General features: G+C 43.4%; 1 protein-coding gene across 2 annotated transcripts; it reads left to right on the top strand.

Moving 5' to 3' along the window:
* The first annotated feature begins 72 nt into the window (after positions 1-72).
* LOC115130132 (cyclin-dependent kinase 8-like) lies at positions 73-20,637 on the top strand. Of its 2 annotated transcripts, XM_065019349.1 has the most exons (14): positions 73-204; positions 7,185-7,260; positions 7,349-7,459; positions 7,728-7,868; positions 8,527-8,584; positions 8,786-8,917; positions 9,095-9,238; positions 10,008-10,077; positions 10,215-10,247; positions 11,374-11,446; positions 11,564-11,661; positions 17,882-17,969; positions 19,974-20,126; positions 20,251-20,637. In XM_065019349.1, exons 1-14 carry the CDS (start codon positions 77-79, stop codon positions 20,374-20,376), a joined length of 1,431 nt encoding a protein of 476 aa, XP_064875421.1. In that variant the 5' UTR covers positions 73-76; the 3' UTR covers positions 20,377-20,637. The 2 variants fall into 2 exon arrangements, with proteins under 2 accessions (XP_064875421.1, XP_029516787.1); XM_029660927.2 differs by lacking the exon at positions 10,215-10,247.
* Positions 20,638-23,479: the final 2,842 nt, after the last annotated feature.

Below are 23,479 nucleotides of genomic sequence, written 5' to 3' on the forward strand. Positions count from 1 at the left end.
GGGTTGTGAAGTAAGTTGCCTCCTAAGCGGCGCTTTAAAAGGAAGCAAAAGATAATTGACCAAAACAACAGAGAAGATGGACTATGATTTCAAAGTGATGCTGACCGGGGAGAGAGAACGTGTAGAGGACCTGTTTGAATATGAGGGATGCAAAGTGGGGAGAGGCACCTACGGCCATGTATATAAAGCAAAGAGAAAAGATGGGTAAGTTTATATTGATATAGCCAGTAAGAAGGCCTTCAGGTCCGCCAGTCTCCAAATAAAATAACTCCGTTGTCTTCGTTAATTGCTCCTGTTTTCAAGGCCCAATCTCCGATTGCTATTTGCAGCAATAAACCTATTTGTAACTCGTAGTGTGATGAAAATCACTAGTAGATTGAAGAACCCACTGAATACACTCCAGAGACGTCATATCATCTGGAGAATTTGACCACTGTCATCAGTGGCCTATCCCCGTGCTAACGGTGCAGTGTGTATCCAAAATCCATCAGCTTAATTTGACATCTTTGAATGCAGTTCAATCAAGCAGTTTTTATAAGGGCGCCTTCGCTCACAGATGAAACATAACATAACCGGGGTGTTGTAACAACTCACGTCGCGGTATTGCAGCCAGAAATTCTGAGGATGTATTTCGGTATCAGATTATGCTGTCATTTTTACATGATCAGATTTTTCGCAGCAATATCAACAACTGAGTGAAAGTAGGCCAGCCTATCACTGACGCAGCCAAGCAAGCCAGGGGCTATCCTACGTAGCAGGCGTAAAAGAAACGACTGAAACGAGATCCCCAAAATACTGGATTTGACAAGAAAAACAACTGTCAGGGGTGGTTCTCTTCTGCACTGTTGAACCAATCCAGTACACGTGGAGGAGGAGTTAATATGGAGCGTTAAAGAGTAAAATATGTTATGGGGAAAAATAATGTTTAATGGAAAACCAGATGTTTTTTGCTTAGTTATAGTGAAACACGTCGATATGGTCTTCATTTTGACAGTTTGATGCAAAAGTGTTGTTTCAGTTGTAAATCTAATCTAAATCTTTTGGCCCTTAGCAGTTCAACTACCATTGAAATCGACTCAAAATGATGACCATATCGACATGTTTCACTATAACTAAGGAAAAAAACATGGTTTTACATCATCTCAAGGGAGGGGTTAGGTATGAAATCCACTCCCTTCTCCGTGTGCTAGGTGGTACCACCTCAAGGGAGGGGTTAGGTATGAAATCCACTCCCTTCTCCGTGTGCTGGGTGGTACCACCTCAAGGGAGGGGTTAGGTATGAAATCCACTCCCTTCTCCGTGTGCTAGGTGGTACCACCTCAAGGGAGGGGTTAGGTATGAAATCCACTCCCTTCTCCGTGTGCTAGGTGGTACCACCTCAAGGGAGGGGTTAGGTATGAAATCCACTCCCTTCTCCGTGTGCTGGGTGGTACCACCTCAAGGGAGGGGTTAGGTATGAAATCCACTCCCTTCTCCGTGTGCTGGGTGGTACCACCTCAAGGGAGGGGTTAGGTATGAAATCCACTCCCTTCTCCATGTGCTGGGTGGTACCACCTCAAGGCTTCCTATAAAAGGAGGTGACAGCGGCCATATTTGGCAATGGTCTTGGTAGGTGGAGTGTGCCAATATATTTAGCATTATGCTTCCTTGACTAGAAGTTACACAAAATTCAAAAGACTGTAAGGCACATTTCCACATATGACCAAATACAACGTTTTTACCTACCGTTTTATTCAGAGTGAAAAAAACATGTAGGAAATGATAATTATGCTTTTATATTGGTGATTGATTGGTGGCACTGTTTACTATGACAGCTGGCTGATATTTAATGCTTGTTGCTGTAATCCCACATGGCAGATATCTATTTACAATATTCATTCTGTGACCACACACTTGTAATTCTGAAAAGTGAAAACATACATATGAGAAGTGTCACCCTGGTAGTAGTTGTAGGTTTTTATACCCAAGACCAATCTGTGAGTTAATTTGACCATTGGAAAAAGAGCTACTGCGTGACCTCTTGTTCTCCGTGGCCAAAGTGAGTAAGACATTTAAGCGTGTTAACCCTCGCAAGGCTGCCGGCCCATGCAATATCCTAAGCCGTGTCCTCAGTGCATGTGCAGACTGGAGTGTTTACGGACATTTTCAATCGCTCCCTATCCCAGTCTGTTGTTCCCACTTGCTTCAAGATGTCCACCACTGTTCCTGTGCCAAAGAAAGCGAAGGTAACTGAACTAAATGACTATCGCCCCATAGCACTCACCTCTGTCATCATGAAGTGGTTTGAGAGGCTAGTTAAGGATCATATCACCTTTTAGCCAAAACCCTAGACCCAGTACAATTTGTATACCGCCCCATCAGGTCCACGGATGACTCATCGCACTGCACACTGCCCTATCCCATCTGGACAAGTGGAATACCTATGTAAGACTGCTGTTAATCAACTATAGCTCAGCCTTCAACAATATAGTGCCCTCCAAGCTCATCACTAATCTCAGGGCCCTGGGGCTGAACCCCACCCTGTGCAACTGGGTCCTGGACTTCCTGATGGTCCACCTCCAGGTGGTAAAGGTAGGCAACGCTGATCCTCAAAAGGGTGCATGCTAAGCCCTCTCCTGTACTCCCTGTTCACCAATGACTGTGTGGCCATGCATGTCTCCAACTCAATCATCAAGTTTGCAGATGACACAACCGTGGTAGGCCTGATTACCAATGACAAGAGCCCCGAGGGCCCTGGCGGAATGGTGCCAGGAAAATAACCTCTCCCTCAACGTCAACAAAACGAAGGAGCGGATTGTGCACTTCTAGAGACAGCAGATACAGGACGTTCACATCCACAAGATCATAGTGGAATGTGTGAAACGCTTCAAGTTCCTCAGCGTGCACATCACTGACAACCTGAAATGGTGGCAACAGCGCCAAAATTGGCTTTGGCTTGGCCCCTAAAACCCTCACAAACTTCCACAGATGCACCATTGAGAGGATCCTGTCAGGCTGTATCACCGCCTGGTACAGCAATTGCAACATCTGTAACCACAGGGCTCTCCAGAGGGTGGTGCAGTCAGCCCAATTCATAACCGGGGGCACCCTGCCTGCCCTCCAGGACATCTACAGCACCCGGTGTCAAAGGAAGGCCAACAAGATCATCAAGGACCTTAGCCACCCGAACCACTCTGTTCACTCTGCTACCACCTAGAAGACATAGACAGTACAGGTGCATCAAAGCTGAAACCGAGAGACTGAAAAACATCTTTCTCCAGGCCATCAGACTGTTAAATGGTCACCACTAGCCGGCTACCACCCAGTACTCTACCCTGCACCTTAGAGACTGCTGCCCTATGTACATAGTCTTTAAACACTGGTCAATATTTACATACTGTTTTACCCACTTCATATGTGTATATACTGTATTATAGTCTAGGCTCATCCTATATAACTACTGCTGCACACACCTTTTCTTTTAATATACTGTCCATACTGTCTACACACCATCAAATACAGTGCATTTGGAAAGTATTCAGAACCCTTCCCTTTTTCTAAATGTTGCTACGTTACATCCTTAAATTAAACATTTTCCTCATCAATCGACACCCAATGCCCCATAATGACAAAGCAAAAGCAGGTTTTTAGAAATGTTTGCAATTTTATTACAAATAAAAAAACAGTTGAAGTCAGAAGTTTACATACACTTAGGTTGGAGTCATTAAAACTACATGTTCAACCACTCCACAAATGTCTTGTTAACAAACTATAGTTTTGGCAAGTCGGTAAGGACATCTACTTTGTGCATGACACAAGTCATTTTTCCAACAATTGTTTACAGTCAGTTTATTTCACTGTATCACATGTCCAGTGGGTCAGAAGTTTACATACACTAAGTTGACTGTGCCTTTAAACAGCTTGGAAAATTGGAGAAAATTATGTCATGGTTTTAGAAGCTTCTGATAGGCTAATTGACATCATTTGAGTCAATTGGAGGTGTACCTGTAGATGTATTTCAAGGCCTACCTTCAAACTCAGTGCCTCTTTTCTTGACATCATGGGAAAGTCAAAAGAAATCATCCAAGAAAAAATATTGTAGACCTCCACAAGTGTGGTTCATCCTTGAGAGCAATTTCCAAATGCCTGAAGGTACCACGTTCATCTGTACAAACAATAGTACGCAAGCATAAACACCAGGGGACCACGCAGCCATCACACTGCTCAGGAAGGAGACGCGTTCTGTCTCCTAGAGATGAACGTACTTTGGTGCAAGAAGTGCAAATCAATCCCAGAACAACAGCAAAGGACCTTGTAAAGATGCTGGAGGAAACAGGTACAAAAGCATCTATATCCACAGTAAAACGAGTCCTATGTCGACAGAACTTGAAAGACCGCTCAGCAAGGAAGAAGCCACTGCTCTAAAACTGCCATAAAAAAGCCAGACTGTGGTTTCAACTGCACATGGGGACAGAGATCGTACTTTTTGGAGAAATGTCCTCTGGTCTGATGTAACAAAAATGGAACTGTTTGGCCATAATGGCCATAATTATGTTTGGAGGAAAAAGGGGGAGGCTTGCAAGCCGAAGAACACCATCTCAACCGTGAAGCACGGGGGTGGCAGCATCCATCATTTCGAATCCCACCGAACCTTCTCTACTGTGCAATCCGGTTTCTGAGCTGGTCACGGGTGCACCTCAGCCATGCTCAAGGTCCTAAATGATATCATAACCGCCATCAATAAAAGACAGTACTGTGCAGCCATCTTCATCGACCTGGCCAAGGCTTTCGACTCTATCAATTACTGTATTCTTATCGGCAGACTCAACAGCCTTGTTCAACAACTACTTCTCAGAGTTTAGTGTGTCAAATTGGAGGGCCTGTTGTCCAGACCTCTGGCAGTCTCTATGGGGGTACCACAGGGTTCAATCCTCGGGCCGACTCTTTTCTCTGTATATATCAAGGATGTGGCTCTTGCTGTGGGTGATTCCTTGATCCACCTCTACGCAGACAACACCATTTTGTATACAGCTGGCCCTTCCTAGGACACTGTGTTAACAAACCTCCAAACAAGCTTTAATGCCGTACAACACTCCTTCCATGGCCTCCAACTGCTCTTAAACGCTAGTAAAACTAAATGCATGCTCTTCAACCAATTGCTGCCTGCACCCCCCGCATGACTAGCATCACTACTCTGGACGGTTCTGACTTAGAAAATGTGGACAACTACAAATACCTAGGTGTCTGGCTAGACTGTAAACTCTCCTGAGGGCCAGCTCTCGTCGGCTGGCCCTCACTACATATTCGTCGCCAGACCCACTGGCTCCAGGTCATATATAAGTCTTTGCTAGGTAAAGCTCCGCCTTATCTCAGCTCACTGGTCACCATAACAACACTCACCCATAGCATGTGCTCCAGCAGGTCATTCCCAATGCCATTACCTCTTTTGGCCGCCTTTCCTCCCAGTTCTCTGCTGCCAATGACTGGAACGAATTGCAAAAATTGCTGAAGTTGGAGACTTATATCTCCCTCACTAACTTTAAGCATCAGCTATCTGAACAGCTTACTGATCGCTGCAGCTGTACATAGCCCATCTGCAAATAGCCTATCCAACTACCTACCTCATCCCCATATTGTTTTTATTTAATTTTTTGCTCTTTTGCACACCAGTATTTCTACTTGCACATCATCTGCACATCTATCACCCCAGTGTTAAATTGCTAAATTATAATTACTTCTCTACTAGGGCCTAGGTATTGCCTTACCTCCTTACTCCATTTGCACACACTGTATATATATTTTTCTATTGTGTTATTGACTGTACTTTTGTTTATCCCATGTGTAACTCTGTGTTCTTTTTTTGTCGCACTGCTTTGCTTTATCTTGGCCAGGTCGCAGTTGTAAATGAGAGCTTGTTCTCAACTGGCCTACCTGGTTAAATAAAGGTGAAATAAAAATATATATTTTAAAAATGGTGGTGGCAGCATCATGCTGTGGGGATGTTTTTCAGCGGAAGGGACTGGGAGACTAGTCAGGATCGAGGGAAAGATGAACGGAGCAAAGTACAGAGAGATCCTTGATGAAAACCTGCTGCAGAGCGCTAAGGACCTCAGACTAGGGCGAAGGTTCACCTTCTAACGGCACAACGGCCCTAAGTGCACAGCCAAGACAACGCAGGAGTGGCTTCAGGACAAGTTTCTGAATGTCCTTGAGTGGTCCAGCCAGAGCCTGTACTTGAACCCGATCGAACATCGCTGGAGAGACCTGAAAATATCTGTGCAGTGACACTCCCTCCCCATCCAACCTGACAGAGCTTGAGAGGATCTGCAGAGAAGAATGGGAGAAACTCTCCAAATACAGGTGTGCCAAGCTTATAGCGTCATACCGAAGAAGACTTGAGGCAGTAATCACTGCCAAAGGTGCTTCAACAATGTACTGAGTAAATAGTCTGAATACTTATGTAAATGTGATTTTTCAGTTTTTTTTATTTTTAATATATTTGCAAAAATGTCTAAAAAACCTGTTTTGTTATTGAAGGGTATTGTGTGTAGATTGATGAGGGGGGGGAAACAATTTAATCAATTTTAGAATAAGGCTGTAACGTAACAAAATGTGGAAAAAGTCAAGGGATCTGAATACTTTCTGAATGCACTGTACATCATATACGGATTCTGACATTGTTTGTTCTGATATTTCTTAATTCCTTTCATTTTATTTAGTGGATTTGTGTGTATTGATTTGTATGACTGCAGTGTTGGCGCTAGAAACCTGATAACATCTGCAAAATATATGTACACGACCAATAACTATTTTACTTAAATCGGGAGGTAATTGAAGCATCTTTCCCTCTTCTCACGGCCAGGCAGGTCGCCTAGTGGTTAGAGAGTTGGGCCAGTAACCAAAAGGTTGCTGGATCGAATCGCCGAGCTGACAAGGTAAAAATCTGTCATTCTGCCCCTGAGCAAGACCGTTAACCCACTGTTCCCCGGGTGCCGACGACGATGTGGATGTCGATTATGGCAGCCCCCCGCACCTCTGAGGGGTTGGGTTAAATGAGTAAGACACATTCAATGCATTCAGTTGTACAACTGACTAGGTATCCCCCTTTCATACTCCTGTTCCACCATCTTCATTATCTCTGTGTAGCAAGGTCCCATGGGAACTGTGGTGAACTGGGGATGATGCTGTATCTTCTCTGTCTGCAGGAAGGATGATAAGGACTACGCCCTCAAGCAGATTGAAGGCACTGGCATCTCCATGTCTGCCTGCAGAGAGATTGCAGTAAGTGTGGTGTTTAGCTTGAGCAGGCATAACCTGGGTCTGTGAGACATCTCGTAATGTTTGTGTGAATGAATGTTTCTTCTTCTAGCTACTGCGGGAGCTGAAGCATCCTAATGTGATCTCACTGCAGAAGGTGTTCCTGTCACACGCAGACCGCAAAGTCTGGTTGCTCTTCGACTATGCCGAGCATGACCTCTGGGTAATACACACGTCCTGTATGTTTCACTATCCTTGTGGGGACATTTGATTTCCATTCACTATCCTATTTTCCCTAACTTTAACCTTAATTCTAATTGTAAACTTAAACCTCACCCCTAAAATAGTCTTTGTTCTTGTGGGGACCTGGAAAATGGCTCTACGAGGGAGAATTTCTTGTTTTACTATCCTTGTGGGGATTTACGATTCCCACAAGAAAAGTAATATACACACACATACACACACACTAACAATGCCCCCTGTATCCACAGCACATCATAAAGTTCCACAGAGCGTCCAAGGCCAATAAGAAGCCCCTGCAGCTGCCCAGGGGGATGGTCAAGTCCCTGCTTTACCAGATCCTAGACGGCATCCATTACCTTCACGCCAACTGGGTCCTACACAGAGACCTGGTGAGAGACAGAAGGAGAGAGAGCATCCATTTCCTGCACACCAACTGGGTCCTACACAGAGATCTAGGGAGGGAGGCAGGAAGGGGTCGAGGAGAGGAGAGATCAGAAGAGAGTCTTGGATGTTATGTTCACTGTTTTTCCACCAGAGGGCAGCATTGACACTTCCTGAACCATTCACATGTGATTCAGCCTTATGGTGCCAAATTCATCTTTAATTCCTTTCAGTTAATGTGTTATCACTGGGTATTAGGATAATGGAAGTAAAAATGTGGATTACATTGAAGGGACAATCTGCAGTAGCTACATCAATTTTGGACTTATAAATTAAATATATGTATCCATTGATTCTTGAAGAATTTAACTAATAAATGCCTCATGAGCTTAGTTCAAGTGTCGTACCCCATCAGAACCCAAAATATAAGCATGTTTTACTCCAATGTTTGTAAACAAAGTAAACATACGCAAACACTGTATAGCTGCAAAACATGGTTAAATAAAAATTTGATTTCATGGATGGTCATTCCTTGCATCCATAGCGCTGTCTATTAACTTGAGAGTTGTTACATTTCTCCGGCCCCATGTGAAACAGTGGCGGGCAAAACACTGTTATTCTTTCAACTGCTGATTGCTGCTTTAACTGTGATCTGTTTTTCCTCAGAAACCTGCCAACATCCTAGTGATGGGGGAGGGGCCAGAGAGGGGTCGAGTAAAGATCGGTACGACGAGATCTCAATGCGTGTTTTCAGGACCCTTTTCATAAGGTTTTGTCAGTACATATAGGTTATAAAGGCTTTATGTCAGTACATATAGGTTATAAGGCTTTATGTCAGTACATATAATGGATATAGTCACTTCTCATTACACATTATTTGAACATTATACTTCATTACTATTTATTGATTTGTGTTTCCCTACAGCGGACATGGGCTTTGCCCGCCTCTTTAACTCACCACTGAAGCCGTTAGCAGATCTGGACCCTGTGGTGGTCACCTTCTGGTACAGAGCACCAGAGCTACTGCTAGGTGCCAGGCACTACACCAAAGCCATTGGTGAGAACGGCCACGGGGGGGGTTGCCCTGTGCACCAAGAGAGGAAGTTCTGAGCTATCCTTCCACCATCCTAGGACGAATTCTGCTGTGTGTGTGTGTGTGCAAGAGGGTGTCTCTGACTGGGCGTGTGCTCCAATCCCAGTGTGACATCTCTAATCTTGCATGTGCATCTGTCAGACATCTGGGCTATTGGCTGCATCTTTGCCGAGCTGTTGACATCTGAGCCCATCTTCCACTGTCGCCAAGAGGACATCAAGACCAGTAACCCCTACCACCATGACCAGCTGGACCGCATCTTCAACGTCATGGGCTTCCCTGCTGGTGAGAGAGCTGGGCTGGGCTAGGCGGCAGGTAGCCTAGCGGTTGGAGGGTTGCCAGTTCGAATCCAGAGTCTGACAAAAATATGTTGGGAAGTAAGCTGGCAACCAAGAGGATGCTGGTATCAAATCCTAGATATAGAGGGTTCCCCCACGAGGGCTGGATATAGAGGGGGTTCCCCCACGAGGGCTGGATATAGAGGGGGTTCCCCCACGAGGGCTAGATATAGAGGGTTCCCCTCCACGAGGGCTGGATATAGAGGGGGTTCCCCCACGAGGGCTGGATATAGTGGGGGAGTTTCCCCACAATGGCTGGGTATAGAGAGGGGGGGGGGTTCCCCACGAGGGCTGGGTATAGAGAGGGGGTCCCCACGAGGGCTGGATATGGGGGGTCCCCACGAGGGCTGGATATGGGGGGTTACCCCACGATGGCTGGGTATCGGGAGGGGGGGTTTACCCCACGAGGGCTGGATATGGGGGGGGGGGGTACCCCACCGAGGGCTGGATACTCCCATAACTCATCAGGACACGGCTATGTGCATTGAAATGGGCGCTTGTATGTGTGAAATGTTGAACCTTGGTCAAACCTTGGAGAGCCCATGTGTAATCCGAACCTGCCTGGATAACGGTGATATTAAGATAATACTGAATGACGAGTGCAATTAAACCCTGACTAGGCACAGTTCTATTCTGTCCGGGCTTGTATGAATCCAAAGCAATATGTGGGTTCTGTACAAACACTCACTGACACAGTCTGATGATGTAATCCTCAGAGAAGGACTGGGAAGACATCAAGAAGATGCCCGAGCACTCCACTCTGATGAAGGACTTCAGACGGAACACGTGAGTACCTTTATCTCTACATGTGTGCCTGACTGCCTGCATGCTTCCTGCCAGCTCATGACAAGATCCATTTTAGGATTTTAAGATTGGATATGTCTTCTACTCATCCACTGAAATAACCTGTTCTTTTATCACAGGTGTACAAACTTAAATAACACCTTTTATCACAGGTATACAAACTGAAATAACACCTTTTATCACGGGTATACAAACTGAAATAACACCTTTTATCACGGGTATACAAACTGAAATAACACCTTTTATCACGGGTATACAAACTGAAATAACACCTTGTATCACAGGTGTACAAACTGAAATAACACCTTGTATCACAGGTGTACAAACTGAAATAACACCTTGTATCACAGGTGTACAAACTGAAATAACACCTTGTATCACGGGTGTACAAACTGAAATAACACCTTTTATCACGGGTGTACAAACTGAAATAACACCTTGTATCACAGGTGTACAAACTGAAATAACACCTTTTATCACGGGTATACAAACTGAAATAACACCTTGTATCACAGGTGTACAAACTGAAATAACACCTTTTATCACGGGTGTACAAACTGAAATAACACCTTTTATCACGGGTGTACAAACTGAAATAACACCTTTTATCACGGGTGTACAAACTGAAATAACACCTTTTATCACGGGTATACAAACTGAAATAACACCTTTTATCACGGGTGTACAAACTGAAATAACACCTTTTATCACTGGTGTACAAACTGAAATAACACCTTTTATCACTGGTGTACAAACTGAAATAACACCTTTTATCACGGGTGTACAAACTGAAATAACACCTTTTATCACGGGTGTACAAACTGAAATAACACCTTTTATCACGGGTATACAAACTGAAATAACACCTTTTATCACGGGTATACAAACTGAAATAACACCTTTTATCACGGGTATACAAACTGAAATAACACCTTTTATCACGGGTGTACAAACTGAAATAACACCTTTTATCACGGGTGTACAAACTGAAATAACACCTTTTATCACGGGTGTACAAACTGAAATAACACCTTTTATCACGGGTATACAAACTGAAATAACACCTTTTATCACGGGTATACAAACTGAAATAACACCTTTTATCACGGGTGTACAAACTGAAATAACACCTTTTATCACGGGTATACAAACTGAAATAACACCTTTTATCACGGGTGTACAAACTGAAATAACACCTTTTATCACGGGTGTACAAACTGAAATAACACCTTTTATCACGGGTGTACAAACTGAAATAACACCTTTTTTTTTTTACAGGTATACAAACTGCAGCCTAACAAAATACATGGAGAAACACAAAGTGAAACCAGACAGCAAAGCATTCCACTTGGTGAGTTAAAGTTAGTTTTGCCTTGAGATTGTTATAACATACTGTAGCATTGTTCAGGCTGACGTTGTATGAACGTTCACTGTGTTTTACTCATGATGTGTCTAACGTTGTGTTTAGCTCCAGAAGCTGCTGACCATGGACCCGATCCGCAGGATCACGTCTGAGCAGGCCATGCAGGACCCTTACTTCCTGGAGGAACCACTGCCCACCTCTGAGTGAGTCAGGACCCTAATAAAACATCTCTAACTTGTTTATTACTACATAACACATTTATAACAACAAAAAAAAACACTTATTACTACATGTATTACCACATAACACGTTTTTATACACGTAATACTACATGTATTACCACATAACACGTTTTTATACACGTAATACTACATGTATTACCACATAACAGGTATTACTACATGTATTACCACATAACACGTTTTTATACACGTAATACTACATGTATTACCACATGACAGGTATTACTACATGTATTACCACATAACAGGTATTACTACATGTATTACCACATAACAGGTATTACTACATGTATTACCACATAACAGGTATTACTACATGTATTACCACATAACAGGTATTACTACATGTATTACCACATAACAGGTATTACTACATGTATTACCACATAACAGGTATTACTACATGTATTACTACATGTATTACCACATAACAGGTATTACTACATGTATTACCACATAACAGGTATTACTACATGTATTACCACATAACACGTATTACATTTGACATTTCTAGTCATTTAGCTGACACTTATCCAGAGCGACTTAAGTTAATTCATCTTAAGATGGCTTCAGTAAAGTAGTTGCATGCAATGTCAGTGCTAGTAAGAAAAGACAAGTGCCGTTTTTGGGGGAGAATTTATTTAAAATAATCTTTGAAGCAGTGATGGTCAGGGCCGCTTCAGATAAGGGAGACAAGTTTTGTTTTCATGGGCATGCAGACCGGCCATCATGCACACATTTTGTGTTCTCTGTCCATGTACGCAGGTACGAGATCCGAGTTAAAAGTATGCAGAAATGAAAAAGGCCTGTTATTTTTGTATTTTTTTTAAATACATGAAGAAGAAAAAAAGTATCCACTGAGTAAATCTAACATCCAGATTCTCGAGCTGCAACACAGACATGTACGGAGTTTGTGTCAACGGACATGGAGATGAATACATCATTATTCAACGTAGCTTCCTCGTGTCTGTCCCTCCTGTTTGTTGTGATGCTGAGTTTGCGGACTGTCAGCTGTACCTAAACACATGGACAAATCCCTTTTCGACTCTGTGTGTTGTGGAAAGGTAAACACATTGGTTGAAACTAACGTTAGCGAACATAAGATGGACATTCAGTGGGCTCTAATGTGCCAGCAGTTCACTCGCATTTGCTAGTGAAAGAATTGAAATACAAGTACGAAAAATAACTGTTCGCATTTGTGCGAGTGTGAAAAACATTTAATTCTGCGTCCCATTAGTTGTATTTTCCATGTAACATTACGAGGATAACGCAACCTGATAGACTAACAGTAATTATGATCCATGTAACATTACGAGGAGAACGCAACCTGATAGACTAACAGTAATTATGATCCATGTAACATTACGAGGAGAACGCAACCTGATAGACTAACAGTAATTATGATCCACGTAACATTACGAGGAGAACGCAACCTGATAGACTAACAGTAATTATGATCCACGTAACAAAAAGCATTACAAAAGTATAATCAAAAATAAATATAAACATCTTGGAATTAAATGGAGTTGAGTTTAGAACCTGATGAAGAATGAATGAGTAATTATGATCCATGTAACATTACGAGGAGAACGCAAAATGCCTGATAGACTTTAGTAATTTATCATCCATGTAACATTACGAAAGAAATACAATAGACACTTTATAGACTAACAGTAATTATGATCCATGTAACATTCTCTTTGAGGAGAAGCCTTCAGATTCCTGATAGACTAACAGTAATTCTGATCCACTGAACATTAGATTCGAGGAGAACCTTCAACCTGATAGACTAACAGTAATTATGATTCCACGTAACCTACTGAGAACGCAACCTGATAGACTAACAGTAATTATGATCCATGTAACATTACTGAGGAGATTCGCAACCTGATAGCCTACTAACCGTATAATTATGATCCACGTAAGCCTTCAGCCCTTAGCAAAAGTATAATCAAAAATAAATATAAACATCTTGGAATTAAATGGAGTTGAGTTTAGAAGACAGCAGCGATGAAGAATGAATGAGTGTCTACTGTACAGCGTTAGATTCCCTAGAGGCAATGCTACTGAAAGCGTGCCTTTGCCTACTGACATTTTAGATTTTATCAATTTCCTAAAAGCTGAAATTCCCTTTATATAACCTAAGAACATACAATAGACACCTTTACATAGGCTGAAACAGACTCTTCTAGCGAACAGCGTTCAGATTCTCTTTGCGGTAGCCTACTGGACAGCCTTCAGATTCCCTTTGTGGTAGCCTACTGAACAGCGTTCAGATTCTCTTTGCGGTAGCCTACTGAACAGCGTTCAGATTCCCTTTGCGGTAACCTACTGGACAGCCTTCAGATTCCCTTTGTGGTAGCCTACTGAACAGCGTTCAGATTCCCTTTGTGGTAGTCTACTGAACAGCGTTCAGATTCTCTTTGCGGTAGCCTACTGAACAGCGTTCAGATTCCCTTTGCGGTAGCCTACTGAACAGCGTTCAGATTCTCTTTGCGGTAGTCTACTGAACAGCGTTCAGATTCCCTTTGTGGTAGTCTACTGAACAGCGTTCAGATTCCCTTTGTGGTAGCCTACTGAACAGCGTTCAGATTCCCTTTGTGGTAGCCTACTGAACAGCGTTCAGATTCCCTTTGCGGTAGCCTACTGAACAGCGTTCAGATTCCCTTTGCGGTAGCCTACTGAACAGCGTTCAGATTCTCTTTGCGGTAGTCTACTGAACAGCCTTCAGATTCCCTTTGCGGTAGCCTACTGAACAGCGTTCACATTCTCTTTGCGGTAGCCTACTGAACAGCCTTCAGATTCCCTTTGTGGTAGCCTACTGAACAGCCTTCAGATTCCCTTTGTGGTAGCCTACTGAACAGCCTTCAGATTCCCTTTGCGGTAGCCTACTGAACAGCGTTCAGATTCTCTTTGTGGTAGCCTACTGAACAGCGTTCAGATTCCATTTGCGGTAGCCTACTGAACAGCGTTCAGATTACCTTTGCGGTAGCCTACTGAACAGCGTTCAGATTCTCTTTGCGGTAGCCTACTGAACAGCCTTCAGATTCCCTTTGCGGTAGCCTACTGAACAGCGTTCAGATTCTCTTTGCGGTAGCCTACTGAACAGCGTTCAGATTCTCTTTGCGGTAGTCTACTGAACAGCGTTCAGATTCCCTTTGCGGTAACCTACTGAACAGCGTTCAGATTCCCTTTGCGGTAACCTACTGAACAGCGTTCAGATTCCCTTTGCGGTAGCCTACTGAACAGCGTTCAGATTACCTTTGCGGTAGCCTACTGAACAGCGTTCAGATTCCCTTTGCGGTAGTCTACTGAACAGCGTTCAGATTCCCTTTGCGGTAGTCTACTGAACAGCGTTCAGATTCCCTTTGCGGTAGTCTACTGAACAGCGTTCAGATTCCCTTTGCGGTAGTCTACTGAACAGCATTCAGATTCCCTTTGTGGTAGCCTACTGAACAGCCTTCAGATTCTCTTTGCGGTAGTCTACTGAACAGCCTTCAGATTCTCTTTGCGGTAGCCTACTGAACAGCGTTCAGATTCCCTTTGTGGTAGCCTACTGAACAGCCTTCAGATTCCCTTTGTGGTAGCCTACTGAACAGCCTTCAGATTCCCTTTGTGGTAGCCTACTGAACAGCCTTCAGATTCCCTTTGTGGTAGCCTACTGAACAGCCTTCAGATTCCCTTTGCGGTAGCCTACTGACCAGCCTTCAGATTCATTTGCGGTAGCCTACTGAACAGCCTTCAGATTCCCTTTGTGGTAGGCTACTGAACAGCCTTCAGATTCCCTTTGCGGTAGCCTACTGAACAGCATTCAGATTCCCTTTGCGGTAACCTATTGAACAGCCTTCAGATTCCCTTTGTGGTAGCCTACTGAACAGCCTTCAGATTCCCTTTGCGGTAGCCTACTGAACAGCTTTCAGATTCTCTTTGCGGTAGTCTACTGAACAGCCTTCAGATTCTCTTTGCGGTAGTCTACTGAACAGCCTTCAGATTCCCTTTGCGGTAGCCTACTGAACAGCCTTCAGATTCTCTTTGCGGTAGCCTACTGAACAGCGTTCAGATTCCCTTTGCGGTAGCCTACTGAACAGCCTTCAGATTCTCTTTGTGGTAGCCTACTGAACAGCCTTCAGATTCTCTTTGTGGTAGCCTACTTGAGCTTTGTGTAGCCAGTCTGTGTCGATGTGATCATTTGTTTTTATGTTTTCAAAATGATTTTGCTTTTAGTGTTGATTAGGAACCGTGTCTAAAAAGCCAGTACTTGTGTGCTGGCCCTAGTGATTGGCCCTGTTTGAGAGGTGACTAGCGTTCCTCTGCTATAGAGACTAAACTTGGGGGCATGTGCTAAGAAAAACGTTATAGATAATTATCTCCATTCTATACTGTACATGTAATGGAATAAACATACAGACAATCTGTGCTAATTCTACAAAACATATATTTATATTATATGTTCTGTACTTATCAGTATGAATATTTTATTTGTGTTGTAAATACCTTTTCAGAGGACTAACTGAACTAGGTGTGATGCATAATGTTTGTCTAAGCACATGAATCTCCAATTTGCCATGCCCATCTGGTACAGTTGGACAGGGTTGGCAGGTCTGATCATGGCCTTATTTCTATTACAGCATATTGGATGACTTTCATTCATATTCCATTCACCCAGTTCAATGTACAGCGATCGGTTTAAGCTACTACATGATACTCCAATTTTCCCTATACTCATCATGAGGTTGCTACAACCTAGCCTATGAATGAAAGTTTACAATGTCGGAGCAAACGGGTCGAGAGACTAATTTGAGGTGACAGACAGTGCCATTCAATACCGCCTTGCACACTCATGCCTGCATCTAGCTGATATAGGGTGTAATCATTAGTCCATTGAAAACAAGAGTTTCTATTGGACAGGTATGTTTATCCCCGTTTTTGTTCCGTTTGCTTCCGTTTAAGAAATGTTTTTCAACAGAATCGGCGGAATGAATACACCCCTGATCATGCATAAACTCCCACGCTGTATTCCTTCCCTTTGCTTGTGAACTTTAATGCACAGCAAATCAGCTGTATGTGACCCGGCGAAAAAAACTTTCCAAGCCAAACCTCTACAAACAGCCTACATCGTTGTCACCATATTAGCTAAAGTAACGTCTTAGTCAGCATAGCTAACAGAACTAACGTGTTAGTGTATAGTCAGTATGCAGTTACACCGGCGGGCCACGCAGTAGTAATACCAAAAGCTTACCTTGACTTGGAGTTCCAGTGTTGTGTTGGAAAGTCATAGCCAGCTAGCTAACATAGCATCCCTCTGTTGGAGCAGGTTGTTTCATTAGGCTAAATTAGCTAGCTGCATTTGCTAGCAAAGTAAGTGTCATTTCTTTTCACTTTCAATCTGTCTCAGGTCTCATTTTGGAAGAACTTGTGTTCAAAACTGTTCAACTATTGTCTTTCTCTCCGAGTCAATAACTCACCACATTTTATCCACTGCTGTGCTAGCTAGCAGTAGCTTATGCTTTCAGTACTAGATTAATTTTCTGATCCTTTGATTGGGTGGACAACATGTCAGTTCATGCTGCAAGAGCTCTGATAGGCTGTAGGACGCCCTCCGGAAGTTGTCTCCGGAAGTTGTCATAATTACTGTGTAAGTCTATGGAAGGGGGTGAGAACCATGATCCTCCTAGGTTTTGTATTGAGGTCAATGTACCCAGAGGAGGACGGAAGCTAGCTGTCCTCCGGCTACACCATGGTGCTACCCTACAGAGTGCTGTTGAGGCTACTGTAGACCTTCTTTGCAAAATAGTGTGTTTTAATCAGTTATTTGGTGACGTGATTATATTTAGTATAGTTTTATCTGAAAAGGATAACTAACATTTTTATGAAATTCACTGAGGAGGATGGTCCTCCTCTGAGGAGCCTCCACTGCTTTGAAAGAAGTAGGGTTTCAAACCATTTCTGGAAGATTGGCAGCTGCCATGACGTTAAGGGGAAGCTTGTTCCACCATTGGGGTGCCAGGACAGAAAATAGCTTTTACTGGGCTGAGTGGGAGATGACCCCCGGTAGGGGTGGGACGCCAGGAGACCAGAGGTGGCAGAACGGAGTTGCACATTTATTACTACATGTCTGGGGTTATGTGGGGGTATATCCTGTAAGATAAGTGATTGATAACTCTTTGTATTTCTCACTCAGTGTGTTTGCAGGCTGCCAGATCCCCTACCCAAAGAGGGAGTTCCTGACAGAGGAGGAGCCAGAGGACAAGGCAGAGAAAGTCAGAAATGTGAGTGCCTCATATATACTGTATATATGTGTGTGTATGTGTATGTATATATATATATATATAGTACCAGTCAAAAGTTTAGACACACCTACTCATTCCAGGTTTTAATTATTTATTTATTTGACTATTTTCTACATTGTAGAATAACAGTGAAGACATCAAAACTATGAAATAATACATATGCAATCATGTAATATCCAAAAAAGTGTATTTTATATTCTTTGAAGTAGCCATCCTTTGCCTTGATGAAAGCTTTGCACACTCTTGGCATTCTCTCAACCAGCTTCACGAGGTAGTCCCCTGGAATGCCTTTCCATTAACAGCTGTGCCTTGTTAAAAGAGAATTTGTGGAATTTCTTTCCTTAATGCGTTTGAGACAATCAGTTGTGTTGTGAAGGTCAGTCAATCTGGAAAATGTCAAGAACTTTGAACGTTTCTTCAAGTGCAGTCGCAAAAACCATCAAGCGCTATGATGAAACTGGCTACCATGAGGACCATCACAGGAAAGGAAGACCCAGAGGTACCTCTACTGCAGAGGATAAGTTCATTAGAGTTACCAGCCTCAGAAAGTGAAGCCAAAATATATTATTCACAGAGTTCAAGTAACAGACACATCTCAACATCAACTGTTCAGAGGAGACTGCGTGAATCAGTCCCTCATGGTCGAGTTGCTGCGAAGAAGCCACTACTAAAGGACACCAATAAGAAGACTTGCTTGGGCCAAGAAACACGAGCAATGGACATTAGACTGGTGGAAATCTGTCCTTTGGTCTGATGAGTCCAAATTTGAGATTTTTGGTTTCAACCACCATGTCTTTGTGAGATGCAGAGTAGGTGAATGGATAATCTCTGCATGTGTGGTCCCCACCGTGAAGCATGGAGGAGGAGGTGTGATGGTGCTTTGCTGGTGACCCTGTCAGTGATTTATTTAGAGGCACACTTAACCAGCATGGCTACCACAGCATTGTGCAGTGATACGCCATCCTATCTGCTTTGGGCTTTAGTGGGACTATCATTTGTTTTTCAACAGGACAATGGCCCAAAACACACCTCCAGGCTGTGCAAGGGCTATTTGACCAAGAAGGAGACTGATGGAGTGCTACATCAAATGACCTAGCCTCCACAATCACCCGACCTCAACCCAATTGAGATGGTTTGGGATGAGTTGGACCGCAGAGTGAAGGAAAATCAGCCAACAAGTGCTGAGCATATGTGGGAACTCCTTCAAGACTGTTGGAAAAGCATTCCAGGTGAAGCTGGTTGAGAGAATGCCAAGAGTGTGCAAAGCTGTCATTAAGGCAAAGGGTGGCTACTTTGAAGAATCTCATATGTATATAATATATATAATATTTTGATTTGTTTAGCACTTTTTTTGTTTACTACATTATTCCATATGTGTTATTTTGTAGTTTTGTCTTCACTATTATTCTACAATGTAGAAAAAATTTAAATAAAGAAAAACTTGAATGAGTAGGTTTATCCAAACTTTTAGTGTGTGTGTGTGTGTGTGTGTGTGTGTGTGTGTGTGTGTGTGTGTGTGTGTGTTTAGTCAAATGTAGTTGAAAAGTTTTTAAAGGCCCAGTGTATTTTTTTCTCTCTCTCTTTTGTATCATTTCTACACAAACTTGTTATTAGCAGGTTTGTAATGGGATTTAGTTTCAGCTTTCCATGGTGACGTCACTGTGGTAAATTGGTTAATAGACCAATAACAGAGGGTTCCAAACCTCTCTGCCAATAACCGCTTGTTTTTCAGTTTTCCCCTCGCCACTCAGACCACTCCCAGACAGTCCTAGCAAAATTCTTGGAAATCTAGGAAATGTATTCCAGTTAGTTACTTAATTGTTACCCAGAAATGATTTGATATTGATACAAAATTGATATTGATATAATATATAAAAATGTCTGCATTGGGTCTTTTAAGCGAAACATTTGAGTGTATTTCCAGTGTGTGTTAGTGTATGGTTATCCGTTGATGGATGCTTGGGTGGGTGTTTCATTTTCCAGAAGAACCAGCAGCAGCAGGGGAACAACCACACCAATGGGGCGGGGCACACTGGTAACCCTGACAACAGCCATGCCCAGGGCCCGCCCCTAAAGAAGGTGCGAGTGATCCCGCCAGTCACTACCTCAAGTGGCCTCATGACCTCAGACTATCAGGTATGGTACACACACGCAATACCATATACAGCATGATTTAGCTCATTTCTGGGTTATCCCACCACATTGTAAAAACCTAAATGGGAAATTAAGAGTCTGATAAGTTACCTTATTTATCTGTCAGCGCTCCAATCCACATGCTGCCTACCAGAACCCCGGACCAAGCACATCACTGCCCCAAAGCAGCATTGGATACTCCTCTACCTCCCAGCAGCCCCCGCAGTACTCACACCAGACCCACCGCTACTGACCCCTGACCTCTACCCACCCCTCGCCATGCCCGCTAGGGAGAATGTACTAAGGGAAGTGGGTGTGTCCATGGCAACAGCCCACCGGTCCACCCTCACTGCAGCAGTCCTTTAGCCCAGTATGTTAATACAATATACCCATTCTAAAAGAACATGACATAACGCAACAACATCAGCCATGACAGAACATGACATAACGCAACAACATCAGCCATGACAGAACATGACATAACGCAACAACATCAGCCATGACAGAACATGACATAACGCAACAACATCAGCCATGACAGAACATGACATAACGCAACAACATCAGCCATGACAGAACATGACATAACGCAACAACATCAGCCATGACAGAACATGACATAACGCAACAACATCAGCCATGACAGAACATGACATAACGCAACAACATCAGCCATGACAGAACATGACATAACGCAACAACATCAGCCATGACAGAACATGACATAACGCAACAACATCAGCCATGACAGAACATGACATAACGCAACAACATCAGCCATGACAGAACATGACATAACGCAACAACATCAGCCATGACAGACAGAACATGACAGAACATGAATAACGCAACAACATCAGCCATGACAGAACATGACATAACGCAACAACATCAGCCATGACAGAACATGACATAACAGCACAGAACATGACATACAACATCAGCCATGACAGAACATGACATAACGCAACAACATCAGCCATGACAGAACATGACATAACGCAACAACATCAGCCATGACAGAACAAGACATAACGCAACAACATCAGCCATGACAGAACATGACATAACGCAACAACATCAGCCATGACAGAACAAGACATAACGCAACAACATCAGCCATGACAGAACAAGACATAACGCAACAACATCAGCCATGACAGAACATGACATAACGCAACAACATCAGCCATGACAGAACATGACATAACGCAACAACATCAGCCATGACAGAACATGACATAACGCAACAACATCAGCCATGACAGAACAAGACATAACGCAACAACATCAGCCATGACAGAACATGACATAACGCAACAACATCAGCCATGACAGAACATGACATAACGCAACAACATCAGCCATGACAGAACATGACATAACGCAACAACATCAGCCATGACAGAACAAGACATAACAGAACAACAACATCAGCCATGACAGAACATGACATAACGCAACAACATCAGCCATGACAGAACAGAAATGACATAACGCATAACGACAACATCAGCCATGACAGAACAAGACATAACGCAACAACATCAGCCATGACAGAACATGACATAACGCGACAACATCAGCCATGACAGAACATGACATAACGCAACAACATCAGCCATGACAGAACATGACATAATGCGACAACATCAGCCATGACAGAACAAGACATAACGCAACAACATCAGCCATGACACAACATGACTTCAATTCAACCATGACCAACACATGGAGACTAAACCAAGAGAAAGATGGAGAAGGAAGAACAGATGCTGTCAGTTTGTTGTTTACCTCGTTCCTTCCTCTGTGGTTCAAGTTATCGTCGCTGCAAGTTTGTGACCATTACAAAGTTAACCTTCAGAACTGGAACTTAACTACAGCCACAAGATCAACAAACAGAAGGTGGAACCGGGGCTCCCCTCTTCCCTTACCCTCCTTTCCTTCTCTCCTTACCCCTCCACCAATGCTCTACCCCTTTCCAGCCGGATTCCCCTCTTCCTGTTGAAGCGTCGATGAGACTAAAGCTACTATGTGACTGTCTCTGTCCCTCTGTCTGTCTGTGTGTCTTCCCATCTGTCTGTCTTTGTGTCTGTCCGCCCTTCCATGGGCATCTTCGTTGGGGACCGAATTGAGCTGCTGACAGGAGCATTCTGGGAGTTTGTGGGGCCCCGCCCACAGCTCTGGTTGAGGGCTTTATTGAGAAAAAACAAACAAAAACAACAAAGGAATTTTAAAAAATAAGATTTTAGTAGTTTATAATTTAATCTGTTTTGTTTTCACACAAAACAAAAAGTGGCGAAGTAGCTTCTGTTGTGCTGAGAGAGAGCTTCCGTTTTTATCGCTGTGGGCAAAGCCTTATCTTCCTGATGACAAACCAACACATTGTGTAGAGGATGGCATATGGAACATGCATTTTTACTGTATTGAAATATTTTACATGACGCAAGTATCCTGACAATAAAAGTGGTAATGTTGACATTGGGGTTTCTCTCTGTCTTGCTGTCTCTTTGTGTCTGTCTCTCTGTCTTGCTGTCTCTTTGTGTCTGTCTGTCCCTCTCTCTGTCTGTCTGTCTGTCTGTCTGTCTGTCTGTCTGTCTGTCTGTCTGTCTGTCTGTCTGTCTGTCTCTCTGTCTTGCTGTCTTGCTGTCTGTCTGTCTGTCTGTCCCTCTCCCTCTCTCTCTGTCTGTCTCTGTGTGAGTGCTTTTTTCCAGGTTATGTTCTCTTCCAGGAATAGAAGAGTGTCTTCAATAATGGAACAATCCCAGTTCGTCCTCCTTTTTATTTATTTCATTTTTTAATCTCTAAGATCTGTCATTACTGGTTCTCTGCCCTCTGTCTTTCTCTCTCTCACACACTTACACAGAAGATGAGGTTGCCCTCTCCCAAAATATAGTCTGCCCCCATTGCCTAGTTCAAAGCTTGTGCATCCCTAAAGCAAGCAGTCATCCCAGTCAGTTACTAAAGCTGCTAGAATGGAATCAGTCCAGCTCTATCATTAAACCCACCACTGCCACGTGCCAATTGCTCCCAAAAAACTCTCAAAAGATGCCCCAGTTATAAGACCATTTTAAACTGTAGGCCAAATCCTCCATCCCCCAAAATGTGTTTCTTTTAAGCCTTTGACGTTAACACGACATGGGGACTGGATTGCATAAAATGGTAAACCCGCTGTAGCCTCCCCTACACACCCTGAGACCCCGCCCTATCCATGCCCGACAGGGAACCTCGATGTCACTCATGCCTTTCAAGGGCTGCAATTTGACAATAGGAACACCCACTACTTATTAAATCCTTGCTGAATGCTGATTGGCGGAGGCTGACGGCGTATCCCGCCCCCCGCGGTGGATTGTTTA

Source organism: Oncorhynchus nerka, linkage group LG6 (genome assembly GCF_034236695.1).
Source record: "Oncorhynchus nerka isolate Pitt River linkage group LG6, Oner_Uvic_2.0, whole genome shotgun sequence".
In the NCBI taxonomy this organism is placed as follows: Eukaryota; Metazoa; Chordata; class Actinopteri; order Salmoniformes; family Salmonidae; genus Oncorhynchus; species Oncorhynchus nerka.